General features: G+C 36.3%; 2 protein-coding genes across 2 annotated transcripts in view; one reads left to right on the top strand and one right to left on the bottom strand.

Annotated features, from left to right (window-relative positions):
- Window positions 1-11,995: 11,995 nt before the first annotated feature.
- LOC113670900 (uncharacterized) lies at window positions 11,996-18,942 on the bottom strand. The gene is made up of 6 exons (XM_027187112.2): window positions 18,670-18,942; window positions 18,040-18,078; window positions 16,666-16,810; window positions 15,354-15,589; window positions 14,575-14,784; window positions 11,996-13,832 (listed from the first exon to the last, which is right to left on the bottom strand). The coding sequence occupies exons 1-6, from the start codon at window positions 18,698-18,700 to the stop codon at window positions 13,234-13,236; spliced, it is 1,260 nt and encodes a 419-aa protein (XP_027042913.2). The 5' UTR covers window positions 18,701-18,942; the 3' UTR covers window positions 11,996-13,233.
- A 142-nt stretch (window positions 18,943-19,084) lies between these two features.
- LOC113670898 (uncharacterized) overlaps window positions 19,085-23,543 on the top strand; it is a 28,122-nt gene continuing 23,663 nt past the window's right edge. Inside the window, exons 1-4 of the mRNA XM_027187111.2 lie at window positions 19,085-20,206; window positions 20,834-21,010; window positions 22,740-22,804; window positions 23,209-23,318. Of these exons, the coding sequence (XP_027042912.2) occupies window positions 19,859-20,206; window positions 20,834-21,010; window positions 22,740-22,804; window positions 23,209-23,318 (700 nt within the window). The 5' untranslated portion in view covers window positions 19,085-19,858. The remainder of the gene's footprint in view (window positions 20,207-20,833; window positions 21,011-22,739; window positions 22,805-23,208; window positions 23,319-23,543) is intronic.

The following is a 23,543-nucleotide window of genomic DNA, read 5'->3' on the forward strand; positions in this document are numbered from 1 at the left end:
AACACAATACCTTAATGTCGTCCATCTTGAATCCGCCTAAAGCACATGGGTGCGACTCACTCGCCTCAGTCCTCGCTCGTCCACGAATGTCAAAACCTTACTAATCCCCCACCCCACGGGCAAAACTGATGCAACAAAAAACAACAAATCCCCCACCCCCTCGGACACAAAAAAGTGCCAAAACCCGTAGTTACCCCCATCAATGCCCCATACTTCCCCGGGGTGGGGGGGGTGGGGGTTTCAATTGACAGGTGCATTAGTCTCGCTGATATTCCCCTGAGCTAACAAGAGTTGATACTTTCTTGCTTAAAAATACTTTAAAAAAACTGCAAACTTTCCTTCGTGGTTTTCTGCAACCAAAAGACAAGCAGTCTCGCTTTCCTGACCTTCTTGTTGAGGAACATTCTTGTCGAAATGATATGAGATACGATCAACCCGCTTTTATGAATGTAATGTTTGCTTCCTGCGATCCGCACAACGCAAAAGCTTAGCGGAATTTTCTTAAAATAGAGCACATTCTTTTGAGCAATACACATTTGTCGCATATATTTGTGATGAATTTTAATTAAGGTGTGATATATAGATAGGTGTCCCGAAAAACGCCCCAGTTTTGCATGTGGAAGGACTCCAGTGATGGCGGTGGTCGCGGTTCTGTCTGTTTGCTTTTCTTCAGTTAAGTATATGTTCTCTGTGTTTAGCGCGATTAATCTCAGGTCATTTATTTCGACTTCTCTATATTTCGCTGGCATTTGAGATTAAGAATGTCGAGGATACATTAGATCCGGTGAGTTAAAAAAATTACGAGGCACTCCTTGCAAGTGTCTTTAATCCTCTTAAATTTGAAATTTTCCTCCAGGTCTTGAGTCAGTCAGAAATCATTACACGTTTCTGCTTTTAATTGCGTTTAGTTTGTCTATTTGAAATTGTACATCGTGATAAGGTAACATAAAATGATGCCTGGCGCTGAGTGCCTTACGGCAGTTTCGCATTTTCGTCACCACTAATGACCTCAAATTGATTTGATTCGGCCTCTAAATTGATTAGTTTTATTTTCTTCTACACGAATATATCGTTGGCCGTTAATTCGCTAGTTTTAATTCTATAGACCCTTATACGTACGAAAACCTCACTTTTCATGTACGACTGGCGACAGAAATAGTTCACTGAAATAGCTCCATACTACACCCAGCCCAAATGGCCGACACATCAAAGTGTGCACCAATAGATATTTGCCATAGCTGTACATCCACATTATCTGTTAGATACTTTGCATTACATTTCTTACATTTCTGCTGTATTCTTTTACTCAGGTTGTGGAAAATCAAAATGCATTTGCTTAAAGGGTATTACGAGGAGAGTACGTAACAAGAGCTTCAGTTGGACACTGGTGTCCGTCAATTATTGGAAACAGCGTTAAAGATAAGTTTAAAAAAATTGCACTCTTTATCTAATTGTGATTTGTCATGCATACGATTACAGCCAAGAATATGGCAATGGCTGGTAACAAAACAAACAAAAGTTCTCGACTAATTTTTTAAACAGTGTTTCGCCGCCCTTTGCATAAGTATGTTTCAGCAGTGTAAAATTAGATTTCTATTAAAGTTATCAATTGAACAAAAGCATCCACTTCTGACAAAAGTGTACACCCAACTTGATGAAAAAGAAAGTAATCTGGAATATGATCTCTTAAAATATGTTGTTCACGATCATGTTTATTTTTGACGGAGGATTTTTGTTGTGCCAGCATAAAATTTATCTAAATCCCTTATAAGGCTTGGTAATATTATTAATATTAATATAATAATATAATATATAATTAATAATAATATTAATAGTAATATTATTACAAGCCCAAGCCCCACTCTCCACTCACTGGCAGTTATTTGGCCGGTCAATCTTCTATAGTACCCCACCCCTCTGTTGGCAGTGACTCATCCCCCTCCATTACCCCTGAAAACCACGTGATCCCCCAAAAATCCTCTACCTCCCAGAGGATAGAAAACATATCAAGGAATAATGCGCCAGTTCCTCATTGTCACCAAAATTCGTAAAATTCACTCAATCGCATATTCTTTCCAGGCCCTTCGACTTTAAATTAGGTGAAATTTCAATTAAATCAACGATACCAAATTTAACTATTTAAACGATATAAACTGTATTTATTTTGAAAATATCAAACTCCATATGGCGCCATGGATTTGTAAGTCGCTATTTCAAAACCAATTCTGTGCACCATAATATCTGAAACAGTTGGATAATAATTTAAAAATGAACTGAATTTTTTTATTACATTCCGAGTATCAGGAAAATTAAATTGCCTTTCATGTTAAATTTTGCTCGAAACACAAAATTATTTCACATCAAGAGCTTCCAAAAGGCCTGGAAACAAAAATTGAGTTGACACCCCGATGAAAAAAAAGTTAACCGGCACAAGAAGAGCGAAACTTAGACCACTTTGTAGTTTGAATTTTTAGTCTCTGGTTACCAAGATTGTTCTATATTACAAAGTTTGCCAAACATTTTATTGATCATCAGATAATAACGCGTAAGACTATATAACGTGCCCTTCTAACATGACAGCTTGCCGGGATGTCATGTAAAAACATTTTTGTCTGCATTAAATGACGAATATCCATTATATTTCAAGGTATGCGACACGATTTGCACCCGTTTAATTTGAATCCCCTGTGCGAAGGAAAATGACTAACTTTACTCTTTGTTTATTAGGGTCGAACAAAGCGCGGAGCATTTTGACAGGAAACATTTGTTTGGATGCACAGTGGAATAACAGAGTCTGAGCCCTGGATTTTGGTACAAGTCAACTCCTTAGAAACAAGCTCAACAGATAAGTGCATAACAGTTTTTTTTTGTTTCATTGATATCTTTCTTTTTATGATCATTTTAACTTATTCTAAGAGCAATTTAAAATAATGAAAGTATACTTTCTAGGTACACTTTAATCCTTTGAATCCCATGAGTGACCAAGACAGAACTTTGCCCTACAATATCAGTATAATATCACGCAGACGAGCGATGAGAACAAAGAAAAATATCAATTACGGAATTATCAGTTGATCCATCATCAAATTCTCGGAACTAAAATGATAAGAATTGTATGGGAGTCGGTAAAGAGAATCACTAATGAGATCTTGCGAGTAAAAGGGTTGAAGCAATTGGCTCCGACTTTGACTTGTTAAAGAGGCCACTGCATTGACGCAGAGCTCAATTTTCCGCTGTAGTACTTATCATGAGGTTAGATAGAGTTTACAGCAGACTCAGTGCTTAGGTGTTACTAAGAGCTCCGTACTCAACTGAACAAAGAACCTTGATTTTTCAAACACGAATAAATTTGGTGATAAGAAATGAAGAATTGCTGCTAGATATCACGGACGTCTTAGATTTTTTTCGAAAGAAAGAGAAAAACAACATTTTACTGCATCGAGTCAGCCTATGGACTATTATAAACCCAATTTTGCCGGTTATTTTTAAGGCGATAATAACTGCGTAAGATATCGCACACTTCCCCCAAAGAAAATAGCACTTCAGAAAACGCGAGCTTTGAACACTTTGGAAAAGTTTTCAAATGTAATGCCATTGGAATAACATAACAAATTGTAAACTTTCCCTATAACTATCTTTAAGATCAGTCGTCTGGTTTTCAATACTATGGCAATTAGTTGTAAATTGGACTAGTACAGAAAACGCACCTTTCAAAACCTCTTGTCAAAACATATTGAACATGTGGAAGCATTTGCATATATGAAATCCTCGAGATTGTTATTCAGTCGTAAAACAAATATTTTAAGATTCTCAACCTTAAGTATTTTTTACTTATCAAAGAGCGCTCAGTATAGCGGAAGAAAACTGAATCTAAGCTGATATTGATGCTGGACTATCTGTCTGATAAAATTGTCATTTCCATTGGGCAAGGCGCTGTTGTGACTAGAGAGAATCTTTAAGCCGAATTCTGGCCAACAATTTAACAGGGAGCTTGGACTGAACGTGAAAAGCCATGTAATGTTTTATCATTACAATAAACAAAACAAATAACACCATTCCTCTCTTTTCATTACAAAGCTAGTAAATTCAATTGCACCCGCATGCTTTAGAATCCTTTATAAAATGTTCAGAGAAATGCACGCACCGTGATTGGTCAGAACGAGTTCATCATATTTCCATAAAGCACGCGTCTTACGTCACACGAGTGCACTGTTGAGATATAATGCACGCAGCCTACGTCATCGGTACGAGCGCGCGCAATTCACGATACATTTTATAAGTATAGGAAATCGTATGAACGCGAGTGCATTTTGTGATTTATGGGCACGAGTGATGTTTTGAAAGTTCTCAAAATTGCACGAGCCGTAGGCGAGTGCAATTTGAGAACTTTCAAAACATCACGAGTGACCATAAATCACGAAATGCACAAGCAGGTTCATACGATTTTTTATTTATTATATTCTCGATTTTTTTATAATTTGGTGTTCAAATTTGGCGCTTCCCCGGTGTTTCCATGGCAACTTCTCCGTATTGCACTCTATAACCTCTATTGCACTCTATAACCTATTTATGCATTCATCATTGACCAATCAGAAGCGCGATATTTTGTTGAGTATATAATAAATGAAATAAAAACGCGCCGAGTGCACGAAATAACTCAACAATGCACTCGGTGCGTTTCCTATTTCTTTAATTGTGAACGCTTATGACGTCAGCAAACAAATGGCTCGAAATTATCAATTTCCTTCCTCAATTGACTGCAAAGTTCACCTCCAGTTTGGCGGCGAGTTTTAATACTTTCAAGACAATTTTTCCCTTCCCCCTAGAAGGATACTCGTTTTAAAAAGCAATAAAGAGTTTCAAAGAGCTGGAAAGAACTTTTGAGTTACAATACTACTATTCCCAAACGCGATATGAATTATGGCTCGAAGATGAAAATTGAATTTGCTGATTTAAGTGGGACCTCGCCACTTTGGTACCTTTCTTTGCACCGGCCGGTAAACATTATTTTGTTGATATGTCCTTAAAGTATTATGCAACAGAAGATTTTGTTTTCATCATTTTGAACACACACTTCTAAATAGTAAATTTAGTATCTCTTTAAATAAAGCTTTTGTCTCAAACAATTTTAGGCTTGTTTTTCCTTGCTTTTCTAAATTCGTAATTGTTTTCGGTTAGCGCACAGTTGCTGGGTAAACCCGACAAATGTATGCTTTATCCAAAAAGTCGTTTAACTTTCCTTTGATTATCAGGGCTTTTTTTGGTCACAAGATGATTTGTTTTAGATTTTTGTGCATTGTCTTTCAAAAAATTTTTAAGTTATGAGAAAATAACGTCCGAACAGTAACCCGAGAAATATCAATTATATACAGTGAAAGTGCAAAGAAGATTTTTATTAAATATAACTTGTGAAAGCAGGATGTGCATGTCTATTTCTCTATTATTATTTTTCATTTCTCTATTACCATTAAAGACTGCTTTACCATCGATTTACCTTTATTCGTTCGAATCTTCAACAGGTACCGTTCTAATATCCAGAGTGTGCAATCTCAGGGGAAACCGGCATAGATGTCAAAGGTCGCAAAAGGGATTCCACAAAACAACGTCAAATCGTGTGTGTGAAATAAGAAATTAAGGAAAAAATCTCAACTCGCTGAAACAGTTCATCGTTCTAACCATGAAACAAGAGCCTTAAGCCACAGTATCATAGAACTCTGTTAATCGTAAATAACTAACCTTAAAATCTCAATTGCTTGACTGCGACTGTAACTAAAGGCGAAATATTACGTATACCTGTAAGAAAAAAAAGGGCTCCGTCAAAAATAAAACACAGTTACATAGGAGCCCTTTATTAAAAATCGCTAGACTTACCACTCTATGCAAAACACAACGTCTCTGTGTCTTCATTTGCATTATTTTCTAAAAAATTTCAACCCGCTCCGCCTCGCCTCCCCCTGCCGGCTGCGGAAGGAAGGAGGGGATTGGAGAGGGGTACCCGCTCCGCCTCGCCTCCCCCTGCCGGCTGCGGAAGGAGGGGATTGGAGAGGGGTACCCGCTCCGCCTCTTCAGATGTTGTTAACATCTGGATATACATGAAAATATGGGGATGTTGTTGAAACCTTTTTTGAATCCCTTTGTTTTTATTTGAAATATTTTAACTTTGGTTTGTCTTGTTTTTGTTTTGTGTTATCTTTTGAAGTATTTTTGAATTAAGGTATATGGAGCTCATGAATTTTGTGGGGTTGACTACATAAAACTGAGAATCCTTTTTTGTTGGATTAATCCAAGTTTATTATTATTATTTTATTTAAAAGAAACTTTTTTATAATGGTAGTAGGACTGAGTGGAGTTGAAATCGGTCTTTAATTATACGAGTAAGAACGAAATGGGACAACTGCACAGCGGGAGTCTTATTTGTTATAATCACGAGTATAATTAGAGGCCGATTTGGACGAAACGAAGTCTTATTATTAATAAATCATAAAAATTGCAATTTCTAGAAAATTAAGATTAGCTAAGTTACTGGAGAAAGGGAAAATTCACACCAAAATTGTGATTGGTTTATTTAACCTAAAACTTTGAATGTGATTGGTTTATTTAAGGTAAAATTTTGAATGCAATTCGCTAATTAAACTGTTCGATAACAAACTGTCCGATAACGACTTGGCAAGTGAATTAGCGGAAAATAAGATTTTAAACCAATCAAAATCGAGAAAATTGTAATTTTTCATTTCGGTTATCATCCCATGGTGTGTGTATCAAGTACTTTTCTTAAGTTGTCTCGCCTTTTTTTTGCCACGTGTTACGTACATAGTACATAATTAGTCAGTTTTGCTGGTCGGTCTATGGAAAAAGTTGTATACGAAACACTGAAGTAAAGATGACGAAACCATTTATCATACTTGTTGATACTCCCTTCATTTCATGAACCGCTTTTTAGCTGTTGGGCATAAATTTTGTATTAGGACTTTGCTTAGCTAGCGCTTCAAAATTGTTTTGCCTTCCACTCCCAAACTCTTGATGTTAACACTCCCCAACAAGCAAAATGACCTTGCTCCATAGTAGGAGGAATGACTCGTTTTTCGGGGCAAAGGAATCAAACAGAAGCGACACTTTATAGATCGAATCTGGCAAAATTTAATTTAACAATGAATATTCCGCACAAACCCTAATCAGGTTGTGCGGGATATTTTTTTTTATTTTGTTCAATGATTAATGCACATGTTCATTAAAAGGCAGTTTCCCTTTAAGTAAAGTCTTGGACTAATGTTTAGTATATCACGTGTGGCTTAAATCGTACTTTGTGTTTATCAAATCAATTGCTCCAAAATTTTGGCAGAAGAATATAATCTGAATGAGAAGGATGTTGATAATCTCTCGAGACAGTTAATGAATATTAATTAACGATAAATCGATCTTATCGAAAGGAGATAACATTGCGATCACGCTGAACTGCTAACAGTGAAGTGTGACAGAACATACCAAAATGTAACAAAAAATTACATCATGTACTTATCTGAAGGAAAGGATGTCTTCAAAAGTTAACTCGGTTGCAGCCAAGACATCTAGCAACACACTGATAGCCAACGGCTGAGTTTTCTGCAGGCATCTGGGTTCACTATGAAAACAAATTTTAAAGAACAGATCTGAACAAAGTGTTTTGTTTAATAAAATGAAGCTAAATTTTCCTAATCACGCTGAGTGAGCCGCAGATTTGTTTCAGATTCTGGGACTTCTCAGGCAACAAGGCGCAAGTGTATTAATTTCCTCGAACCTTCTTTTAGCAACTGCGCCACAAGATCGACTTCTTTGATGCAAGTTGTTGCACAATCCATCAAGAAGCACTACAGTGGTAAAGCGTAAAACAGAATATTCATCTCTGAATTTGGCATCTGTTTACTTCAATTAACCAGAGAGACGAAGTATTACTGACCTACCTAGTAAGAAAAAAGAAGATTTGCCAGGTGCTTGGAATTACAACTTGTGTGCGATTTCACTTACTTTGTATTGGAGTCACGATCATTTCTAAATGAAACAAACAAAACAACAATCATGTTTATGATGTCAAGCAATGAACAAATCACTTAGGCCGACTAGTACAAACTTATATGGGACCGATCTTAGTCATGCTTGCAATTATAATAAATTTTAACTTAAGAGGTAAGAAATTTTTCATGCTGATCCTTATTATGGTTGCAAGAGCGACAAAAACAATTATAAAAGGCCGTGATTTCAAAACAAATAAACAAAAACTAAAACTCCGTCGCTTCAAGAGGTAGAACAGAGGCCAAAGAGCTCTCCGGCTGGGTCTAATTTTACAGTTAAATCATCATCAGCTTCCCAAACACGACGTTCTAAAACTCTCATCAAATTTGGGTCTACCAAAAACTTTTATTTTCAGCTTATTGAAGAAAACCGTCTGAAACTTTAATCAAGCCAGTGAAAGAGTCCCTCATCAGGTAAACCGTCACTTCACCGACGTGTCAACGCACCTACGTTCGGGTCAACTCATCTTCTTCACAGTATTAGTTAAGATGATGAATTTGGCGCAGTGTGTAAGTGAGAGATTGTTTTACCATTATTTGTTAGTTTTTCAAATTTTAATGATCTAACATTGTAGAGACTTTCCAGAGGGAAGGAACTACAGTAAGTCAAGTAAACGTCAAATTTGTCGTTGTTTATTTGCTACTTACAGTTATTTTATTCTATTTTTGTCTGAAAAAAATTGAAATATGGTTGCTCTTCCGAAGATTTCACGGAGGCGTCATCGGTGCGGTGTGTTGAAATGGACCCTGACGTTAGCTGTTTCCTGAGAGACTATTTACATCAAAAGAAACATAACAAGTCATTAAGATAGGCTGGTTAAAAAGTAGATGCGAGTTTACTTAAGGCGAAGGCTAGTTGATCAAAGACGCCAATGAATTGTCACAAAAAGTTAGAGTTGACCGAAGATGTACGCAAGGTGACCAAAGATGTTGGCGAGGTGACTTAGATGTAGGCAAGACGACTTAAGGTCTAAAGATGGAGGTAAGGTGACCAAAGATGAAGGCGAGGTGACCAAGGAAGCGAGAGCCGTTGATTAGTAGACCATAAAAGTTGGCGAGATGACCAAGGAAGCGGACGAGTGATCGAAAAAGAAAGTTGACGAGTTGACCAAAGATGTTGACGAGTTGACCAAAGATGTTGACGAGTTGATGAGAGGCGTTGACAAGTTGACCAAAGAAGTTGACGAGTTAACCATAAATGAGGAAGAGCTGACCTGAGACGTCGACAAGGAGACAAAACATGCAGACAAGTGACTGACAAAAAGTAGGGGAATGGAGCAGTGTTGACGAGTTGAGCAGGGACGTGGAAAAAAAGAAATGTAAGCCATTTGGTATAATCGTTTTTTGTCATCGTAATCGTTGTATTATCATCATTATCATCATAATTGTGTCTGTCATAATCAGCCTTACTTGAATTATTGTCACAACGACTGTTTTGTCTTTATTACCATTGTTCTTGTCATTACTGAAGTATCATGTCTCCTGTATCTTTTCTCATCTTTTACCAGTAATATGTAATTTGTTAATACAATTTAATTTGAATGAATACATTTCCAAGTTAGTTTGCACTGTTTCTTTCTTCCATTTTTTTTATTTCTATTTTTTTACATTTTAGTAGTGGGTTTTACTGTAAAGTAACCTTTAGCTAGCTATGTGGAGATTCGCGCCCAAGAGAGCACCACGTAAGTGAAATTGACCGTGGACACGTGTGTGTGTTGACACGTGGGCGAAGTGACCGCTCACCTCTGAGGAGATACTCTTTGCCAAGGCTTCAGTGTAAAGGGCTTAAAGGGCTCTATTCCTTTTTTTGTCCACTGTATTACTTCTGCATTAACATACTAAATCGTAGCTATTTACTATCCCAGCAAACTTTATTGATCATTCCTTGGCTAACCCAAAGAATCTTAGGAGATGAATATTACTGCTAAAGATAACACAGCTTAGATTTAATTACAGAACTATAAAATAAAAGCATAATCCAGATAAGTCGTGTTTGACAAGCTGAATACGATATACCATAAAACAATGACCATCACCCCAACCATTCAACCGGTATCCCCGCCTGACCTCGTTTCGTTTCATTGAACAGGTAATGAAAACACGAAACTAGGAGCGCTAAAATGTGAAAAAATAATTTACTTTCGCAAAATTTGTCGTCATCCATGTAAAATCTTCATAAAGCAAGCGAAGGCTGAAAAATGACTCCTTGCCTCGTACCGCTACAAGACATGATGAAGACATACGCTTAGTAACCATTGATTAACTTATCTGAGTTAGTTGACTTTAGTGGTGGATGGCTGTCCAGCAGAAACAACAATATTGCCCTTGTTTTGAATCCTCGCTAAGGCAGTGGTGACCTTTTTCTCCATTTTATTAAAGAGGAGAACCGTGGTTTCTGTTCCTCAGGATATTCCTCTGTTCGTCTGCATTCGTTCCTGCAACTCGGCCGCTTTTTTACAGCTCACTGTCGTTGCCTGCAGCAAAATAAGATATGGAAATTGAAATATGGCAAAACGAAGCGAGAATTAAAGTTAAAGCAGATACCTCATCAACGAAGAGGAGTAAAAGAAATTGAACTTAACTTTCGCCGGGAAGCTTCCACAGACCAACGAGCCACATGTACCATGAACGTTAACAATTGCTTCGAGTGTCTCTTGAGATTTCTATATATTTCACGATTGGAATTCTTTCACTCGCACGTGAAATGGTGCACTGAACAAGAAAAATTTTACAAAGAGTAAGGTGTTATTAAGGGCCTGTTTACATGGAGGTGGGGGACCCCAGGTAGGTGAGGTAACCCGCCTTGCCGTGGTCGAAAAATAAAACGCGTTTACATGCAATCTTACAGAGGGGTGAGGGGTGAGGTTTCTTGAGGTTGTTGTTGCGCTTGCAATTAAGGAGTTGAGTCCCAAGCTCACATCTCGAAAAAGACGAAAGATTAATTCTCGGACACATATCTATTTATTCATGAAAGCGTCACGCGTTGTGTTACACGACACGTTTACATGGCAAATTGTCACCCCGGCTGACAGGGTTACCCAACCTGGACAGACGGGTTACCCCACCTAGGCGGGTTACCAAAAACAATGATCTTTAATTTCTCATTTTGACTTTGCTATAGGGACTATATGGAACCTTACATTTAAACGTTAGGTAAAAAGCTAAGATTAATGACAAACAAATCAAGAAGTCCCATTAATCAGTCCCCACATTTGATAAATATTCATTTTTGCCTTTTGAAATATGGTCAAAACTGTTGCACAGATCATTGTGAAAGAACCTGATTAGGTTTGCATGGTCTGCGGTGAGGATTTTGATCTCTGATGTCTAACAATGCTGCACGAGTTCCGTACGAGAGAACTACAGCGGTCAAGTTTACGTAGGGTATTCACAAAGATCAAGTTTTGCAAGCTGAGAATGACAACTTTTATGAATTAACGGAGAGACTAGGAGCGCCACGATTGGCCAAAAAACCCCATCGTTTTTTACACCGGTGAATCAATAGAAAATTGAAACAATGTAAGTTTATTTTTTAAAAGCAATAGACTGCAATTTCTTTTGGTTTACCGGCGTAATAGCCCACTTGGGATGTGGGAAGAACACGCAGTCACGTATGGTAGTCTCCTTAAATAGCGCTGGATGTTCAGTCTTTCCACACAACAGCGCTCTCACAGGAAGTGAGTTCGTTGCATGACGCGACCGAACAAAAGCTGCAAAGGAGAATGAATAGATACGGATAAAATGAATTTGTTACTAGGCGTTCTTAAGCCAACGAAACGCTCCTGTCACATAACTCAGACGGGAGTCCTCATTTTCATGTTCTTTGCCATTTTATCTCTTATGGTTCGCTAAAAGATCCATTTTCCTCTCTCCAAAAGAAAAAACCTTGCAAGCTAGTTATAAAACAGCCGTGAACAGACAAGATTAAATAAGATGAACACACTTGATGGTACTGGTAAATACATTTTATAAATATTAATACATTTTTCTATGGATCTGCAGATTTTGCTTTGATTGCCATCTCTATTAAATATTAACAATTTTGTATTGCTTACCTATAGAACAGGTAAATAAAGGTAGAAATAGGGTTTTTCTTTGTGGTTCTTAGGTTCCCTGACCTTCCCTTTTTGAGTGCGCTATGCAGAATAAATCATATATTTTATTCTCTCAAGTAATACCGTTTGCATAAATATGTCAAATTATTCAAATGAATGTGCATAATTAAATTGTTTGGTCACTGGATACTACATTTCACAGCTATTTATACCAATTTCAAAACCTATATTAAAGTTTGTAATTAAATGCAACTTTGCAGGTTTGTCACGACAACATTCTTTGTGCATGGTACGTGACTTCCTTCTCCCTACCTACTGTGTGCTGTAAACTCTTGAACTTCCAGAAATTATTAACATGTAACTTCTCCCTGTAATAACCAAACAGTACCCAGCAAACAGTTAGTGAGAAACTCACACTTATAAGGTAGAAGTTGTTCTTTTGATCCAAGAACACCAAATTCTCATGGCTACTTCAGAAGATAATGTGTAGCACTGATAGGCTAGAATTAACATACTGATCTTGGGAGTCAAGGGATCAACCTACTTTGAACAGTTTTCAAATCTACTGGCATGTCTCCGTGTCAAGATTCTTGAGCAGAATACAATTTGAAAATTTGCTGCATTCCATTCCATGTGCTATGCACCTCTATAAAGTTGCTCTACACAAACTCCTAACCAAGACACCATTCATAAGAAATGGGATAATTGCAAAGTGGAATGAAATCAAAAGTTCATTCAGTTTTACTGTACATCATTGAAAGGGATAGACATTTATGAAATAAATCCAAGAGCTATGACTAAAGGCTTAAAAAAATAATAAAATGACAACTCAGAGTGACTTCATATTTTGAGTTATGACAACAACTAAAGAATTTTCGGGTTGAGCTTTCAAATATAAAAGTATATCTTCCATTACTTAAGTGAAGGCTTAGTTGATTAGAGGCTTCTTTGCTATCTAAATAGTAAGAATAGGACTATCCTTATGAAGGAGTGTGAAGTACCCTAAGTGTTAAGAGAAACTGAAGGAAGATTAAGTAACTTTTATCATCTAAATTTTAGATGTGAGGAACGCCCAGTAAATTAAAAGCCACAAATTTGGAGTTGGTTGATCAAACATTTTCAAACAAAACTTTCTATCTCTTCAAGTATTTCACCAGTTTGTGATGTTTCACAGTTTTCTCTATTGCCTTCTTGTTGGCTCTGTGTGCTGTTGTGTCTACATCCAACACATTATCTTCAGTTCCAGCTGTCGAGGAACTCTGCTCTACTCCAACCTCTGAAGGAGGAACCTCATGAGAATTAACACCATCTTCCCTTGATTGCTCTTCATTCAAATTCACAGTCACTTCATCATCATTGCTAACAATGTTGGGTTCATCACATGATGCACTATTTGTATCTTCATCAGCCACATCAACAGTTGTAGCTTCAGGATAACTTGAGTGTTCTTCAGTGATATTTGCATTCATTTCATCATTATTGTTAACAGTGTTTAGTCCATTTTCTGTTGAATTATTTGTATTTACATCATCGACATCAACATCACCATCAGCTCCTTGAGTGACATTGCCTGGGTAGGGTGGGGGAGGAAAATCCTCATCATCCTCATCAGAGCTGCTGCTTGATCCAACAGAAAATGTTCTTCCATTCAGGTTCTGATGTGGTGGTACGTTACTGTTCTGTGCCATGGGGCTGGATTCTGGTGTGGGATATCTCTCTGGATGATGCATGACTAGCAATGCAATAACAAAATTAACACAAATGTTAAAGGAGCCAGTTTTCCAGAAAATCCAGGCTATTCATAGTTACCTAAACTATGTGCTAACAAAAGCCTAAGATTTCCATTTGAAAATCCTTGCATCTTGGAGTAACCATGCAAACATCAGAAAAAAAACTCAGTATCCACTGATCAAAAAAGAGAACAACAAATTTAACAAGATTTTTACAAAGACTTCCTCAGGCTTGCCTTACTTCTTCTTCAATACAATAAAATGTATTTATTATAAATAAATATTGTTGGTAACTTTCCAAGAGATTCAGAGGAGTGGTTTGGCTGACATCTTAGGAAATAATGAGAGAAACTCTTCACAAATTTAATACTCCCAGAGAAAATGCAAAATCACACAGGATTTCCAGATTCCCCTGGACTGTCACTATTTTCCGTCTGTGTTAAACTGTGATCAAAGTAAATGAGAACGAATGCTGCATCCTCAACATCTCAGTGGTTACTTCACTACTTTCATCAAACACTTAATATGCCACTCTTTTATTAATTTCTTTTCACATTTTTATCATCAAAATGATGAAAGAAAGAAATGAGAAGGTAAAAGCTGCGAACAGCCCTCCTTGTCAACAGTTTTGTGTCTTTTCTTGAACCTTGCATGATGGATAATGAGAGCTAGACAAGTTCAATTGATTGATGATAAAAAGCAGAGTTGTATTTCTCTGTTGCAATTAAGTGATGAGGAACATACCTGTGCTGTAAGAAGGAGGAAAATCCCCTTGATATGTATATGATTCATTGTGACCAATCACCTGTCGGTTATGATTATTGTCTCTCAGATCTCTACCACCACAGTTGCATCCTCCTAACATAATGCAGCGCAGTATACCAACTCCAATAAAGACTATTGCACAGAAGACAGCAGCAACAATGCCAGCAGTGGCTTGGGAAACAGAAGAACCTAGAAGGCAATGAATTTTACTTATCTTTAGTTAAAAGTAGTTGGCATAGACTGGTAGCAAATATGTAGCAATTTTAGTGGGTCCCAAATTTTAACAGTATTGTAATTTACCCCACCTTGATAAGTAACACAAACAAAGGGGATCCTACAGGCTTATCAAAATACAACACAACTTGTAAAAATATGCTGCCATACTTCACATCAAAATGCCGGTCTTATAAGGTATATATGGTGCTGTAATGTGTTAAAATTACATAAAATTGGTCCAAAACTGATATGAACTGCAGCATTTCTCAGGATTCCTCTTTCTCCCATATCTCCCAGAGCAGAGGATACGAGCGCTATATAAATAAAGTTATTATTATTATTATTATTATAGTTATTATTCAAGTTATTATTATTATTACTATTATTATTATTATTATTATTATTATTAATATCATTGAGGGCATTTAAGGGTCTTGCAAGACCTTATGAATTGAATTTATTCATACATGTATCTTTAGGGCAGCCCATGGCTTTTTAACAGTTTCAAGATAAAACCACAAGACAGCTTCATAACAACTTACTCTCTTTAAAGTTGGTTTCATAATGGAGAGAAAAGCCTGAATAGAAACCAGTTATTGAGTCAGAAACAAACTGCACTGTCATTGATGACTCTTCTATCTGCATAGAGTCTGGTAGGGCGCTTCCACAGATCCTTGCCTCAGGAACAACTCCTGCTTCCTTTTTCAACTGTTTACGGAAAACTGCAACATAATCTGTACATTCCCCATCTGCAGATCTGGGCTGAAGGTCAAAAGAACTGTCCAAGAAGGAACATCTTTAAGTTAGCTTAGGACTGAATTGATTTAATCCTTTACACCCTAACATCAGTATGCATATTCTCCTTACTGTTCTCTATATGTATCTAAAGAGGCTGGCAAGGAGAATTGGTTTCACAATCAAGAGCTGCTTTAGTTGGTGATCATCTTCTCTATTCACATTAGCTTAATGTTTGATTCAGGGGTGATATTGTAAGGAGAAATTAGATGCTAGTCACTCTCAGGGGCTAAAGGGTTAACAAAAGAATTAACCAGAAAACAATAATCCATTTGCCATTACCTTCGAAGGCTATTAAATCACATCAACTCTCTAAGTTACCAAACATGGATGATGGAAAATAAAAATTGAAAGATGAATAAAGGGGTAAGTTTCTAAAGAAACTGTGGTGCTGTGTCGGTGGGAGAGTATAGCAGGTAATTTAGTGTAAACAATTGGGTTGAAAATGTAAATTAGCCACGGTAAAGGGTAAAAAAGCTGCCATTTTGAGTGTTAGCCCTTTGTCAGAGCGATTGACGAAGGGCTAACGCTCGAAACGTCAGCTTTTTTACCCATCTATGATGGCTAATTTACATTTTCTACTCAGTTGTTTACATTAAATTAAAAATTGAAAGGTTTTGCAAAATACATTATTTTATGTCCAGGGATACAAGCATAACTGACATTTCTCTGAAACCAGTGTATGTCTTTTACAAGGCATTTTGTTGACACAAATTTTAAAAGTAGCGTGAATATGAAAGCGATCTTCGCAGTAATGAACCACTACTTAAGTATTAGTGAAAGAAGGCACAACTTAAGTAGTGTTCATTACTGCAAAGATCGCTTTCATATTCACATCTTTAACTGCAGTTCAAATATATAACTTCCATATATTCACATCCATTTAAAAGTAGCCTGTGAAAGCTTCCGGAGCAACTAACAAGGCTTGTTGGCTATTCTTATTGATATACCATACTCTTTGAAAGTAAACAAATATACTTACATTCCCTTCAACCTCTTTTCTGTTAAAAATCCCTTTCATAATTCATATTACTTACTGCATTAACAGTGCAACCGTACCTGAATGACAATTTAATGTTTTTCACCGAACCTTCAACAGCTACAGTCCAGATACAGTTCTGTTCCACAGGGTACCCATTCGGATAATTAGGAGATTCAATGGTTCCTGAGGAACTATCCCTATGACCTCCACATTCCCCTAAAACTAAATAAAAAAAAGTTGAGTAAAATGTACATTCTTAAATTTGTATTTTTCCAAGTACATTCAAAGAAACTAAAATACACTAGTGTACTATCATGCTTTTCACCTGACAAGAGATAGTTTTACATCAAACCTCCTCGTTTTGGACCTAGTTGTTTGATAAGCCAATTAGTGCTAACCTTGGGTTAAATTTTAATCCAGGCTTCTTTATCCATTTGTTCATAAGTTTTTCTTAGAAAGTTTGCTCTATCCTTTTTTCTATGCTGAATATTCTTTAAAAGCTTTCAGATCTGAAATAAGATTTCACATTTGCCCTGGGCTATCTTAACTTTTTTAAGCCTTCATTCAAATCTCTGCCATAGCACCAAGCTTTGCCTTTGATAATCCTTCCACTTCAAAAGTTATTAACATGCAGTTAATATGCTCCACCAAAAAGTTAATGAGAGCAGAAAATCAATAACTGGTTGGAGGATTTTTAATTTTAATACAACACCAAATTCTCTTAACAGTTTATGAGGAAATGCATTACAGCTAGAAGTTAGAGAACATTGTGAATCAAATATTGAGAGTTTATTGGTACATGCTTCACATTTCAATTGCTATACATGATAATAAGCAATTACTGGATGAGTTTGAGCATGATATCATGAATTATCAATGCAGAGGTCTGAGTTATTGGCTGAAGCCAAAGCTAAGGCTGATAACACAGATACAAGGTTGATGATTCATGTCATATCATGCAAAAATCAAAGTCAGTAATTGTTTTATTGTAAATTTATCAAAAATTCTGCAAAAGAAGACACTTCTCTTTGAGTTTGAAAAATTTTGAAAACACCATATGTTTGAGGGGCTTGGAAACTAGACAGACTTTGAACTCAACATGATAACCCAACTTCTGCCGCAGAGACTGGGAAATCATGTCAACTTCACATGCTATCGTATATTGACTGTACGGTCTTGAATTCATTAATTCAGCTCTAAAAAGGAAGTGCTTTCTGGTCCTGAAGAGGTCCATATCTGAACTGAAGCTTTGATTGTTTCAAGGATGTTTACATAGAGAGTGGGTAATTAAGTGCACACTATATAATTAATTTCTGCAATTTGCAAGAGCCTGTGAATGCAAGGAAGGGTTAGCCTGCCAAAAAATTTGGTCAACATGATTGTGACTTTTCATGTAAATCAGTCATGTTTGTTATAGTTTAGCTAAAATACTCAAATTTTAACCAGCTTACCTTCCCTGACACAAAATGCATGAAGAACAAGATGAATTCCTGAAAAATAAAATGTAAATAATAAATCATTATCTAACTAATACACAAGTTTCACAGCTTTAAAAATCATGGTTGGCATAACTATCATCATAATGATTATACAAACATAAAGGAGTTTCTAAGGAAACCAATATACCAGGGTCATAATCATGACAAGATCATTAGTATAATGCTCAAGTCTTTGTCTGTACTTGCTTCATTTCCTCTGACTACTTAACTTTTGATTTATGCATTAGAATAATTGGAAAATACATTCATCAGATATATGTGCTGTACTTCTCAGGTCACGGTTAATTTTGTTTGAGAGAGTGGCGTATTAAGAAAAACAATGCTATCACTAATGCCTCGTAGTTTTAATGATAACACATAGGACTTAGAGACAATCCAATTTTAATTTCACACTTGTGTAATTTTCATTTCGCATCCATGTTATTGTGCGAAGTCTAAATAGAATTTTCCCTTAATTGTAAAATTTGTCTGGAATCGGTCCCTCATGAATAAAAGTTGATTTGTACGTGTTCAGCTGCAATTAATTATTGGGATTATCAAAGAAACGCACGTACGATTAAAAGTCACACATTTAAGCCTTACCTATGAAAACAAGGACAATGTTCGAATCCATAGCTCGTTTATTTGCGGTGAAATCTCGCGTGCTCTGTAGATTCCAAATGAGCAATCTACTCACTGATGAAGACGAAAAATTATCTACCAATCCAGCCGCAGTTAAAGAAATGCAAACATCTTGTGCCCATGAGATTGGAGGATCGTTACAAGGCTGTAGGTTTGAAGACCATTTGTTGAACTTTTCGTAATCTTCGAGGTGTATTTAAGTTGAGTCTGGTTCAACGGACCGCTCTGCAAGTTCTGCGTACGTGACGTGTTGAACGAAAATTATCTGTTAATGGAACCTCTTGTCCAGATTTTCCACATTTTTTTTTACACCGAAGAAATGGAAAATTCTAGAACTTGAAATATACAATTTTTGACACCTGCAAGTCCTGCATTCATGTAGTTTGATGACAGTCAAATCTCGCACCAGTGTGTTCTCACACCATACAACCTGACCGCGGAGCTGCAGAATGATTGTAATTAGAATTTCCTACATTGATATTCTCTCCTATTATCAAGCTTTCCTTTCGAGAAAGAGACTTAACGTGACCTTTAATTCAAGTTAGCACGAGCTCAATGCAACCTCAAGACGCGTCACGAACGGTCAACAAGCTTCGGACGAAAAGAACGTTTTCCGAATCTTTCCGAGAATTTCACGATCTTGTTCGACGATGAACAAATCATACGAACGTGCTGGTAGTCTTGGAGCGAAAATTGATTGTTTTGATGGCCGGTGGTAGTCACTTACAACAGAACAACATACATATTGAAAAGTGTTTGAGCTGTTGGCCACTGTCAAACTGTGTAATCGTTTTTATATTGTGTAATGTTGGGAAACGATGATGACGAGCTGATCAGTGCTATATTGATCTACTAGACGGTTCGTGAGTATCTGGCTTGCCCCTTTCCGGCCATCTTGACTTGTCGACGGTTCTAAAGTGGAACTTTGGCAAAAAAATATTGTTTTTCCAATAATGACCTAAAAGGAAGATCTTCTTTGATTTTTCACGAGTTTCAAGGACCGGTAGGGAGTTCATATTGATCAGCTGAAGAGAAATACCATCGGGATAGTGTCTTTGGACTGTGAGATCCAAAACCACGATCATGCGACCAATCTCGAATAGGAACTTTATGCAGACTTCCTTCGAGTCTCTATGATGTGAGACAAGGAATGGCTTCAAGTCCAAAGGAGGCACAAAATGAGAATGAAACTCAGAATGATGCAGAAAACACGCTTTCCGATAGACAGGATGGTACAAACCACAGTCGGTCCAACAGCGCTATTTCTCTACCAGCTTGGCGAGTTGTGTTCTTGAGTTCTAAAGTGCGGCATTCCACCGTTCTTAACTCGGCTGCTCGATCATCTGTTTTGTTCGTTCCCTACAAATATGACAGTTCAACGCTTGAATCACTTCTAACTCAGGCTCAACATATTTTAGCTGGACGAAAAGCTGAAAGCATTGCTTTCATGGCTCACGGACAGGGAAGCAATATGTTCATCTGTGCAAACGACGATCAGGTAACGAGAAATGATACAATTTTCTTGATTATATTTAAAAATCATGTCAAACACGAGCTGTTTTCAGTCGAAATCTTTATTTTGTATCTTTTGGAATTAAAAAATGTCAATCCCTCTCCAAAAGATGATTAAAAAAAATAACTGATACAAAAAGCGAAACGTTATTTTTATTAGTTATGTATTGAGCTCACCGGAAGCGTTATCAAAATGGTAATGAAGTTTGCTGGGGTTTTGAAGAACTCAGCTAATATTCTAATGACAGCTGAAATTGCTCTCTCAAACTAATGTCTTGCTCGTCTGTTTATCTGTTTTGAGGGTATTGAAAAAAAAAAAACATTTTCAACACGATCTGAAAGACACTCGGTAAGAAGTCGTGATGTTATTTATTTTATTTTGATCAAAGTGTGGGAGTGTATCATGCTATTTTTATCCGAAATGGGAATATTCTCAATGAACGTGATATTGAAAATATGTTTTTTTTAAATCTATGAGGAATTTGGAAACTAACATGTGGTGATCATAACAACTTCTAATGACTGAAATAGCAGTACTAGTGACCATAGCTTAAATTTTAATTGTATGCTCAGTGGATCTATGATAATTACACAACATAATATTTTTACCAAGGTAATTTCACTGCATGCTGTCAAAGAACTTAAAGAATTGCAGAATTTCTTCGTGGAAATTGTCAAACTTTGTTTGGATGTTGATTCACCTGGTGCCCGTCTGGACTTCCTTGCTTGTCCGCTCTCTCACAGCAGTGATGCTAAAGAAATTGTGGAGATGCTGGAAGGCTTAACACAAGTAGGTTAACATCCTTTGCTATTTTAGTGCTTGGGATAGGTGTAAAAAGGCTAAATAAAAGTCATAATGGATCATGATAAGCAGATGTAGTAACCTTTTTATTATTTGGAACTGACTGACATGACTTCCTTTCAAAGACCAAATTTTTTGAGGATTCAAAATGTCTTGCCAGATATGTCAGTTCCTAATTTAGCTTTTTTTACAAAGGCTATAAAGCCACTCTCCCCAACTCACTATCTGAAAACATCCCTAAAGGTTGCTCAAATGGTTACTCTCTGAGGGAATGCGACCTTTTAACAGTACCCAGGCTCCAAACAAGATACTTGAAAGACTTATTTAAATATCACGGCGCTGTGTTATGGAACACTATTTGCTCCTATAAACAAGAAGTTGGATTATTGAGTCTCAATAATCTGAAAAAACATTCACTCAACACAGACTATTGTAAGGAATTCAAATTTGACATACTTTCTGTTTCTCCCTGTATATCCTGATATTGTTTTTACTTAGAAGTTATAATATATATATATATCACTTTCAATTTTCAAATTTAAGTTATATTTACATATCATGTAATTTTCCTTTTTTTTCGTATGACCCCACAAGGTTGTGGCGTAAAATATTATGGTGTTTAAATAAAGGTCATCATCATCTTTGTCCAAAGTATTCTTGAATGTGAAATTTAAAAATTTTGAGTATTAATCTTAACCCTTTTACTGCCACATCCTTATTAATAATTCTCCTCAAAATTTTCTATACAGTTCTTATCATGCTTGTGTAGAATTTTGTATTGGATCAACTTATAATCCCCTCACTGAAATTTTCCTTTATCTCCTCACTTGACTGTTTGATATTTTAATGATATTGTAAGGAGAAATTCTGTCTTGGCTACTAGTGGTAGTTTAAAGGTTAAACTTTACAACTTCCTCAAATGTGATTGGTGCATTAGCTGCTTTATTTTCACTAATCATTCTGTACAGTTGTAATCAAACAGTGTAATTGTACAGTTGGCTGTAATTGGACGCCTCTAATGGGACAGTTGAAGCAGCCAATCATACTAAGTCCAACCCACCAAATCCACTATTCACATAATTGATCATGATAACCATAATAGCAACAACTACTCATCCTAAAGAAAACAACAGCGGAATTTCCAAAGTGGAGTTTTTTACTTTAGACATTGTCTTTACCACAGATATTTGTCCTAAATATATATATTTGTTGTTTTTGGGAATTGTGACTTATGATTAATTGGATTAACTGAAGAGTATTCTCTGATTGTTATCCAGCTCAACCAAGTAGAGAAAAAGAAACTCACAAATCAAGTACAAATATCCTGCAATATTGAGTAGTTACTAGATATATGGACAATTGATTATTTTATGTGGGATCCTATGCAAGCATTACTTAATAAGAAGAGTCAGAAACCTCTTCACTATTTGTTTCACTTTTCCAGCCCTATTTAAATTGTAGATTAAACAAGCAGTGGGATAATAAATAACTTACAAGATGTTTTGGTGTGTAATATCACTGAATATTTTATCTCATTTGTATTTTGACTTGTACTGCAGGCTTGTCAAAATACGGCACAACTCATTGAAAATATTCCACAATATTGCACACCAAAACATCTTATTAGATTTCTTTACTTTACACTTGTCTCTTATTGTTACATCTGGAATGAAAACCTTGATCAAATGTGGATTACACTGTTGTATATTGTTTTCAGGTTGCAATCGGGATGACTAAGGAGACCATGGGCACAGATTTCAGGATCAAAGGGGATGAGTTAAAGTAAGGAAGCCCTTCTGCCCAGTTTCGTTATCACAGATTTAACATATTTTAATATGTATCTATCATCTTGGTGGATTAATATTTCACTGGAATACACCATAATGTACCTACTGGCAAATTTAATTTCTGTTTGGTTTGAAATCTGTATCTACATGACTTGTACAACTGAAATCATATCTGAGACATTTTGACAAAAAGTCCTTGCTATAATTTGCAGCCACCAAATTTTTTTTATGTGCACAATAAAGAAAACTCAAGTGAAACATTAAATATTTTGAACCATGAGTAAAATTAACAAACAGTATTAACATTATTATATGCTGTCTGTATAAATTTTTACTTTTGTTGTGATTTTATTTACGCACATATCTAGCACTAAAAAGCCATCTTTGTCTGTTATATAGTAACTTACATCCTGGGGAACTTTACTTCAAACAAGAAAAGATGCGAGGATGGTCTGGTGTACAGCAGCAAGACATAAGCAACTTTGAAAGGATTAGAACAGTAGGAAAAGGTCAAATCACTTCTTACGATGAAAACTTTTCCTAAAACAAATGCATGTGAATTTCACATCCACAATACCAAAATTTTGAAGAGTATTCAAGGACTTCAGACAGGTTCCAACAGTTTTCAAGCATGTTCATTTTGCTCCAATTGTTACCTTTGCTTTAATATTTTAGTTTATGTCATTTGTTGAAGAATGTTAAAGAGTGTGTGTTAAACAAGTAGGAGTGATTTT

This window comes from Pocillopora damicornis, chromosome 2, assembly GCF_964200805.1.
Source record: "Pocillopora damicornis chromosome 2, jaPocDami1.2, whole genome shotgun sequence".
Lineage (NCBI taxonomy): Eukaryota > Metazoa > Cnidaria > Anthozoa > Scleractinia > Pocilloporidae > Pocillopora > Pocillopora damicornis.